Source organism: Pan troglodytes, chromosome 13, assembly GCF_028858775.2.
Source record: "Pan troglodytes isolate AG18354 chromosome 13, NHGRI_mPanTro3-v2.0_pri, whole genome shotgun sequence".
Classification (NCBI taxonomy): Eukaryota; Metazoa; Chordata; class Mammalia; order Primates; family Hominidae; genus Pan; species Pan troglodytes.
Window position 1 is genome coordinate 135056583 of NC_072411.2, and position 10191 is coordinate 135066773.

At 43.2% G+C, this 10191-nt stretch overlaps 1 protein-coding gene across 50 annotated transcripts in view; it reads left to right on the top strand.

Moving 5' to 3' along the window:
• The window catches only part of GIGYF2 (GRB10 interacting GYF protein 2), a 160645-nt gene extending 150553 nt beyond the window's left edge, over positions 1–10092 (top strand). For all 50 annotated transcript variants that reach the window (XM_001148250.7, XM_063790870.1, XM_063790874.1 and 47 more), the window contains 2 exons: positions 1745–1892; positions 8273–10092. In XM_001148250.7, coding sequence (XP_001148250.2) covers positions 1745–1892; positions 8273–8340 — 216 coding nt within the window. In that variant the 3' untranslated portion in view covers positions 8341–10092. The remainder of the gene's footprint in view (positions 1–1744; positions 1893–8272) is intronic.
• Positions 10093–10191: the final 99 nt, after the last annotated feature.

A 10191-nucleotide genomic window follows, 5' to 3' on the forward strand; every position in this document is an offset into this window, starting at 1 on the left:
GGCTGAGGCAGGAAATTGCTTGAACCTGGGAGGCAGAGGTTGCAGTGAGCCAAGATCACACCGCTGCACTCCAGCCTGGGTGACAGAGTGAGACTGCCTCAAAAAACAAACAAACAAACAAAAAGTGAAATCATTAACAAAAAGCACAAAAATTTGGAAAACATGGCACTAAATAGACCACAAAAAGGGCACTTGTTGGCAGTATTGAGAACTGTAACAAGAAGGCATTGTTTCCTTGTTCTACCTTAACTGGGAATATATGCCTTTAGCATCTCATGTTTTTTGCTCTGAGTATGTGTATTTCTAGAATGACCATAAAAGCACTACAAGTATTCATTTTGGGGTTACAAATACATTTTAACAAGTAGGTGAATTCACAAATATGGAATCTGTGAGAATCAATTCTACAAGTTTTCTGAAAGACAAGATGGCAAGGCTCATGGAAGGGCTTAAAGATATTCATATCCTTTACTCCTGTAATTGTTATTCTAGAGATAATCAGTATTCATTATGGGTCACTTACGATGAGGATGTGGAAGATACAGAGAAGTACAAGGCATTTAACATCCAACTGGGTAATGGGCTAACAGGCATAAATTGAAGGAAAAGTGAAAGATGTAAACACTGAAACACCAGGAAAAACAAATTTTTTTTTTGGGAGGAAGTGTCACTCTGTTGCCCAAGCTGGAGTGCAGTAGCGCGATCTCAGCTCACTGCAACCTCCAACTCCCGGGTTCAAGCAATTCTCCTTCCTCAGACTCCCGAGTAGCTGGGACTACAGGCACGCACCACCATGCCTGGCTAATTTTTCCTAGTTTTAGTAGAGACGGGGTTTAACTATGTTGGCCAGGCTGGTCTTGAACTCCCGACCTCATGATCCGCCCGCCTCAGCCTCCCAAAGTGCTGGGATTACAGGCATGAGCTACCACGCCCGGCCCTAGGAAAAATATTTTAAGGAGAAGGCATCATACAGCAATATAGAAGGCTCTTTGCATTTGTGAAATGGCTTCTCTGTGGGCTAAAACAGGAAGATGGAAGCCCAGTAAGCACGTGCACCCATGGGCGCACGCATACACTCACACCAGGCTTGTCCTTCCACAGAGCTTTTTCCACTTCTCCCCCACTACTACCACCTGTGCCTTCAACTGGCTCATTGGCTAATAAGAGCCACAAGTAGGCGTGAAGGGCTAGTAGGCAATTTCATAGTGTAACCAGTTGGTAGAAAGTATACAGACAGTATTTTTGGGCCAGATCGTTTCTGGGATTGCTGATAGGAATAAGGTACACAACTTTAACTTTGTTTGGTAATATGCCACCCCTGTCCTCTCTGTCCTGGGGCCCAGGGAACAAAGAGACTTTCTGCTCTTGGTTAGGTGAGAGGTGTATATTGCTAGGGTGCAGTGGTCTGCTCATGATTATTTGCAGTATTCATTTCCTAGCATTTGATACAGACTCTGTATGTACCAGAGAAGTTCTGCCGTCACAGCAGGGTGGAAACCCAGAGTTAACCAGGACAGGCTTTGTGGAGGCACTGAGCCCTGAGTGGGATGTCTTGGTCTAAATAGAGGAAAATGGTGGCTCAGTGGCCGCTCTTGATTTTATTGTTAGAACATGTGATGAAAAGCTTTTTGTTTTTCTGCTTTTAAGCTCGTTCTTGATAAGGTGAGGACAAACCAAACATTTTCCTAGGGTGAGCCAAGTCTGAATCTGCTGTGTAATCTCAGTCATGCTGCTTATTTCACAGGACTCTGTGTGGGGGATGAACCACAGTACACTCCATTCAGTATTTCAGACCAATCAAAGCAACAACCAACAATCCAATTTTGAGGCTGTGCAGAGTGGCAAGAAGAAGAAAAAGCAGAAGATGGTCCGAGCAGATCCCAGTTTATTAGGTGAGCACGGTCCTAGTCTCAGCTGAGTGTTGGAGGAGTGCAGGTGATACCAGTTATCCTGTGTGAGTTTCCATTGAGCATTGTTTTTCAAGAAGGGAAATATTTCTTTTTATCAATAACTAATGTTTTAACTGGTTCAAAATAAGTAGCCAGTATTTACTGGGCATCTCAGTGCAGGACCTGTGCCTCATGTAATAACAACTTATATTGTATGGTGCTTTAAAGTATTGTTTGGTGCTTTAAAGTATTCTTTGATATTTAATATGAATTTCCCTGGAGGATCCTTAGTAATTTAGTTGGAAAATGATGCTAATAATGAACGATACTAAAAGTATGTTAAAAACTTAAATGCTTATTTGTATTGAAAGCAGACCATTAATCTGATCAGGTGTTCCAAGAAGAGAACCAGTATACGTTCATAATCACTCTATGTATCATATAATTCTCAGAATTACTTTGCATTATGAGGTGACATCCCAGTTTCACCAATAATGAGTAGACCAAGGCACAGAGATTCAGAACATTTCCCAGTGTTACATAGCTTTCTGCTATGGGATGCTGGGATTTCAAGGCAGGCCTGTTTTCTTTCCACCCTTCTGTGTTACCCACGGCTATTTTTATCTAGCATTATGGACCATGCAAGGCAGGCTGGGCACAGTGGCTCACTTTGGGAAGCTGAGGTAGGTGGGTCACTTGAGGCCAGGAGTTTGAGACCAGCTGGGGTAACGTAGTGAGACCATATCTCTAAAAAAAATTTTAAAAACAGGCACGGTGGTGCCCACCTATTGTCCCAGCTACTTGGGAGAATGAGGCAGGGGGATTCCTTGACCAGGAGTTAAAGGCTGCAGTGAGCTGTGATCATGCCACTGCACTCTAGCTTCTCGGAAAAGGTGACATCTGAATTTGGGCTTTGAAAGAATGGCAGAAAGGATGGGGAATATTGTTTCAGGAATAACAAACAGTATAGGCTGCCCATGTTTTTTGCAACAGTGATGAAACTAACATTTTTTTTTTCTTTTTCTTTTTCTTTGAGATGGAGTCTCACTCTTGCTCAGGCTGGAGTGCAGTGGCGTGATCTCAGCTCACTGCAACCTCTGCCTCCCGGGTTCAAGCGATTCTCTTGCCTCAGCCTCCTGAGTAGCTGAGACTACAGGCACATGCCGCCATACCTGGCTAATTTTTGTATTTTTAGTAGAGAGGGGTTTTTGCCATGTTGGCCAGGCTGGTCTTGAACTCCTGACTTCAGGTGATCTTCTTGCCTTGGCCTCCCAAAGTGCTGGGATTACAGGTGTGAACCGCCATGCCCGGCCCTAAAATTATTTTCTATTTGTGAATGTAAAATTAGTGGCTATAAAACCATGTTGTCTGCAATAGAATACATTCGCAAGGATGGAAGTTCCGGTTGTTGTCCTGTCAGGAGGGCAGAACAGTGAGGAGGCTGCAGTATAGACTAGGTAAAAGATACCAGTGACTTGGAATAGGGTTTTGGTAGTGGGGATGAAAAGGAGTTAGCTGGATTTCAGAAATGTAGGGGATAGAATTAACTGGACAAGAAGAGTGGAAAGGTCTCAGGCTTGGGGACCAGGATGGATGGATGGTGTTGCCATTTGCTGTGAAATGGTAAGCAGTGGAACATGGCACAGGCTGAGGGGAATTGAGTGTTGACTGGATTGAGTTTGAAATGTCTGTGGGACATCATGAAGAGCGTGAGACCCCGCACAGTGAGAGGCAGGTGGTAACCTTACTGTACCCTTGGTAGGATTCTCTCTTTCCCTCAGAGCCTTCCAGCCCTGGTGAAAACAACATGACAGTAAAACCTAACTTTTAGGACTGTCCTTTAGAATTGGTGCCTGAAGCCAGACGCGGTGACTCACGCCTGTAATTCCAGATCTTTGGGAGTCTGAGGCGGGTGGATCGCTTGAGGTCAGGAGTTGGAGACCAGCCTGGCCAACATGGTGAAACCTCGTCTCTAGTAAAAATACAAAATTAGCTGGGCGTGGTGGTGGGTGCCTATAATCCCAGCTACTCGGGAAGCTGAGGCAGGAGAATCGCTTGAGCAGCCTAGGAGGCGGAGGTTGCAGTGAGCTGAGATCACGCCACTGCACTCCAGCCTGTGCGACAGAGTGAGACTCCGTCTCAAAAAAAAAAAAATAATTTTAAAATAATAATGTTTAAAATATTATTTTAAAATAATAATAACAAAGAATTGGTGCCTGAAAGCTGGGTTTGGGAACTTGTAGATCTGGTGCAATTCTGTTTTCCTCTGCTTGTCTCAAAAGTTGATAAGGATGGATGGAGCAGCCTGAAATTTTTTCCAATTTGGATGAAATTGGTGAATAGGTTTTAAAACATTCCTTAAATTCTAACTGTGGGTTCTAGCTAAGAAGCTTTGGGACTTGAGGATAGGCTGTTAGGGAAAAGGTTGCTCTGAAAGTGAGGTCAGGCCGTTTGGACCTAAATATTCCCTTGGATCTCATCTTCTATTTATAGATCTAAGAAAGGAAGGGACTTTAAAAACCTCACTATAAGGGCGTGGGAGATAGGTCATCCTAGGAGTAGAGTTTAAGGAATCCATATACCTTGAAGGGGAAGAAAAACAAACGTTGAACAAAGTATTGAGGATACTCACTGAGGTTATGAAAATTACTGCTCACCTAAACCTCACTCTGGAAATTCCTCTCATAATTGCTCATTTTTGTCCTATACTTATTTCATTTTCATTTATTACTTTTTAATTTACATATTTCATATAATTTGTATACTGAGAAAAAATTAATAACTATCCATTAGCTACACATTCCCCATGCATAAAATGGGAAAATGGGAAGTCTTCGTTGAAAAAGCAGTCACTGATGGAAAGAGAATTTTGCTTCTAAAACAAACCAGCAGAGGGGGCCACAGCCTCATTTTAATTATCAATATTCTCCAGTATCTCCTATCTTCAATAGGCTTCCTCCACCTCCCGGGTTCAAGTGATTTCCCCTGCCTCAGCCTCCCGAGTGCTGGGACTACAGGTGCGTGCCACCACGCCAGCTACTTTTTGTATTTTAGTAGAGATGGGGTTTCACCATGTTGGCCCGGATGGTCTTGATCTCCTGACCTCGTGTTCTGCCCGCCTTGGCCTGCCAAAGTGCTGGGATTATAAGGGTGAGCCACCGTGCCCGGCTGGCTTCCTCTTTTTTTAGAGCTCTTCAGGTGGTCATTGTGAATCAGCAACCTGCACTCAGATGTGATAAACACACAATACAGTTTCCCCCCAGACTTTCCTTGTAAGAACAACCTCACAAATCTTAAAGAACTCATGTGAGTGAGACTATGCTCTGAACCTCACAGAATGTCATCTTTAGAGCCAGGCATAGTGGATTGAATCCGTGTTTGTGTTGCCTTGGGTTTCACGGTACCCAGAACTTTCCCTTACATCAAATGGCTGAATTTGATAAAGAATGGCATTCAGCCAAAGGATGAATGCATACCTTGCTGGTTTTTTAAATGACAGTTAAATGAGAATATGTCTGTTTGCTAAAAGCCTAGACTGATAATTAACATATTAATCAACTTTTTTTGGCCACAGACTTTTCCCTTCCTGTCTTTGCATGAGTAAAATTAATTTAGCTTTTAAATTACACTTCCACTTCTTTTGCATGTAGTTCATTATTGCCTTTTATCACATTTTATCTGTTCTTAAGATACACATGAAGTCAATGAAAAATCTGCCTCAGAATAAAGTAGTATTTTATTTCGTAGACTGGCCTTTAGGTTCTTGTACTTGCCTAATTAACTGTTACTTTAAAAACATAAACATTAGGGTCAGGCACGGTGACTCATGACTGTAATCCCAGCACTTTGGGAGGCCAACGTGGGCGGATTGCTTGAATCCAGGAGTTGGGGACCAGCCTGGGCTACATGCCAAAACCTCGTCTCTACAAAAATTACAAAAATTACTTGGGTGTGGTGGCACACGCTTATAGTCCCAGCTACTGGGGAGGCTGAGGTGGGAGGATCGCTTCAGCCTGGGAGGTGGAAGTTGCAGTGAGCCAAGATCACACCACTGCACTCCAGCCTGGGCGACAGAGTGAGACCTTGTCTTTAAAAATACATATATATGTATATATATATAAACACTAAGGCTTTCATTATTTTCAAGGGGGAAGAAAAAGACTTGTGGGTTATTGGAACACAGTTGATGGGGTCAAACTCAGGATGGGGTTTGGAATCCTAGCCTCTCCCTATATTTGGTCTTGTAAGCAGTTGGTACCACAGCTTTTTTGGTTAATAAATAGGCATGTTTATTTTTTTGAATCATGATATTTTTGAGTCAGTTAATTAAGGTATTTTTATGTAAGGCATTTTTGTTTATTACTGTTACATTTCAAATGTGTATTTATTTGAAAACTTGAACATTAAAAAACAAGAGGCTGCAGAAAACCCAGCTAATATTAACAGAACTGCTTTTAGAATAAGGACATTGCCTGTTTACTTTTTGGTATTCAAATAACTAAAACAGTTTGGGATTTTATTCAAGGTAGAGGAACTGGAACATTTTTGGGGAGTCACTCAGTTTAAAGAGGCATTGTTCATCATTTTTATCAACCTCCAATTATAGAAGTTTTGGAAAAATTACATACATGTGACCATTGGGCATTCGGCATTAGGTTTTCTTTTTTTCTTTTTTTTTTTTTTTTTGAGACAAGGTCTCACTCTGTTGCCCAGGCTGGAGTGCAGTGATGTTATCTCAGCTCACTAAAATCTCTGCCTCCTGGGTTCAAGCAATTCTTGTGCCTCAGCTTCCCGAGTAGCTGGGATTACAGGCGTGCAGCGCCACGCCCAGCTAATGTTTTGTATTTTGAGTAGCGACAGGTTTTTGCCATGTTGGCCAGTCTGGTCTCTAACTCCTGGCCTCAAGTAATCCACCCACCTCGGCCTCCAGTGTGCCCAGCCAGCATTAGGTTTTCAGCTGTCAGTTGTGTTTGTGAGTACTGCTTATTGCCTTCAATGGGTATGCTAGTACTGCTTTTTCTAAGCCAAATTCCCTTTTGGTTAATCAAACATTGCTAACTGAAATCCTTTCCTTTGCAGATATATTTACAGTAGATCGAGTTAGAGTACTTTAATCTTCTTGCTCTGTCTACTGTGGGAAAGAGAATATGCGAGGACTCTAAGGATCTTAATAGTGTGTCTTCCATGGAGCCTCTTACCCTGAGTATCAAAAGCTCTGGGCCAGAACTTTCATAAAGTTTTTGACTGGTGGGAAGAAGTATTCCCATTAAAGTGGGTTGAGGTTTAAAGGGGTATTAATCCCACTCACATTTCAAAGTTATGTGGTCAAGTAGTTACAAAGAACTTAGTGTGTACAACCCTCCATGGTAACCCCCCTGCCCACCCCCATCTCTTTTAAGGTAGACCTCCTGCATGAACTTTCCTCCAGGGCCAGCCCAGCCTGTCCTTGATACACACTCACATCCCATTCTTTTCTCTGATTCTCTGAAGCAGTGGTTTGCAGGGGGTTTTTTTGTTTTGTTTTTTTTTTTGAGACAGAGTCTCGCTCTGTCACCCAGGCTGGAGTGCAGTGGCGCGATCTCGGCTCACTGCAAGCTCCTTCGACCAGGTTCAAGCAATTCTTCTGCCTCAGCCTCCCGAGTAGCTGGGACTACAGGTGCCCACCACCACACCTAGCTAATGTTTTTTTGTATTTTTAGTAGAGACGCGGTTTCACTATGTTAGCCAGGATGGTCTCGATCTCCTGACCTCATGATCCGCCTGCCTTGGCCTCCCAAAGTGCTGGGATTAAGGCATGAGCCACCACACCCGGCCTGCAGTTCTTTTTAATTGGTGATGCTATTTTGTTTTATTTTCCTTCCTAATTAGGTTATATCAGAACCTTAAGAAAATAAAAAATCTCTCTCATTGGAAGAACAGAAAGCTACTGCTGTGACCTTTATCTTTGTCTCCCTGTAATACTTCTATGGTATGCTCAAAAACAAAAGACTGGCCAGGCACGTTGGCTGACGCCTGTAATCCCAGCACTTTGGGAGGCCGAGGCAGGCAGATCATTTGAGGTCAGGAGTTCAAGACCAGACTGGCCAACATGGTGAAACCCTATCTCTACTAAAAATACAAAAAAAATGAGACGGGCATGGTGGCATGTGCCTGTAATCCAGCTACTTGGGAGTCTACGGCATGAGAATCTCTTGAACCCAGGAGGTGGAGCTTGCTGTGAGCCGAGATCATGCCACTGCACTCCAGCCTGGGTGACAGAGTGAAACCCTGTCTCACAAACAAACAAACAAACAAACACAGACTTACATTCCAGCTCACCGCCTAGAATTTGAGCCACTTGGTTGCCTGGGTGTGGTCACTCATAGCCAGTTTTTTTCCTGCAGGATTTTCAGTCAATGCATCATCGGAGCGACTCAACATGGGTGAAATCGAGACGTTGGATGACTACTGAGCACCTGCCAGTGGACTGGCCATCCCTCTCCTGTCTGCCGACTATGGAGTCTCCACCTTTGGACACAACACTTACTCACCATTTACTCTTTATCACTCTGCAACAAATCACAGAACCGATCATCTCAGGCTTTTTCTTCTGGCCCTTTGTGTCCAAGATTCTTTAATCCATTTTTGTTGGTGAACATCTCAGACTATAGATAAGTGGACTGGACCCTGTGTCTTGGGGGTGGCAGTTGGGATTACTCCCCAACAAGGCTGATTTTAGGCAGCATGTGTTCACTGTGCTGTGATTTCATCTACTGTCTCCCAGAAAGTGTGTTGGGATCGGCCATTAGCAGCTTGCTTTCTCTTGTCACTTTTTTTCTTCTATTTTGTTTTTTCTTCTTCTTTTTCCCCCCATCAGGGCAAATGGTCTAACTGGTGCAATCATGAAGAGAGTTAATGGTTAACAGACATTGGCCAATAACAAAACACCCCATGGACTGTGACTCGAGTATCCAACAGGCAGTCAGAGCTCTCCCAGTCTGAAAGTTGCATTGCCACTGCTAACTTTGGGATTGCATCAGAGAGGCCCTGAGTGGGGTTGAGATGAGGTTGGATTGGTTTGATGTTACACACTCCTCACCTGTTCTTTCTGAGTGTCCTTTCTCTGAAAGGATTTATGTTTTTCTTCGTTAGATAGTGACTTCTGAGCAAGCTGATCTCCCCTGGCATGCTCCAACCTGATTGGACAAAGGAAGCTGTATGGCCTGGGAGAGAGACTATTCTTAATTTTTCTTTCTTACAAAAACTGATTTTTCCCATAAATATTTTTACTTCAGAGGACTAGGACCATTTTGTTTTGGGCCCTTCTGCTGAAAATTTGTCTCGTTTAAGAGGCAGCTAGAATCTTTACCATATGTATGAATTTGTATAATTTCATTTTTGGATAGGGATAAACTTTTGCTTCTGATAAAAGCCTGGAATTTCATCTGGTCCTCAGAGCATTGCGTGTGTGTCTTGCTGTAGCCCGGAAAAGGTTTTGTGTAAAGATTCTGGGATGGCAAGTTGTTTGCCTTTTCTGAAAAGAGAACATACAGAACCTGTCCATCTTTAAGACCTTCATCCATGGAATCTACTATACAGGAGGATGCAGTGGGCTGGAGGGGATGGGCGAAAATGGGAGCGGGAAGCCTGGCCTGGCTTCTGGTCATGGCCTCCTAAAACCTTAAACTTCAAGTAGAAATGTACTCAAGCCCTATTTATAAACAAATACTTTTCCTGCCTCCACCAAACCCCTACAGAACATCACCTGGAATTGCCACTCACACTGGGTTGGAGTCATTGGGCAGCTGTGCCTGTGCGAGAGGTGCTGTGGTCTGGGCAACCCCTGGAAAAGCACCTTTACTTCCTGTCATTGTTGCCTGAAGAAGGCTGGAGTTGCTCTGAGAGCAGTTTGGGTTTGGAGTATTATATTTGGCTTCTATTTTTATTATTTTGGATCACCATTCTCCCTATCCCTTCTTGCCTCCCTCCCTTCTAAACATGTATAATAACTATACAGAGACTGCTACAAAATTGTATATAGTTTTTGGATCAAATAGCATGAGGGGAGAGGAAACCATTAAAAATTGGGGCTCCTACTCTCCTTTGCTTTGTAAATTCAAAAGTTGGGGGTGGGTAAGAGGGATAGTTAAAATGTTTACAAAACTTTAGGCTCCCTCGGAACTTTTGCCAGTGTGGAGGAAAATAAAAAAGAACTTAAATAAAACCTGATTGTATTCTATCTGAGTGCACCTCTTGTACTCACCTTTATGGAGGCTGAGTTCTGCACTAAACTGTTCCTCTTGGTACCATGGAAAAGCTCCAA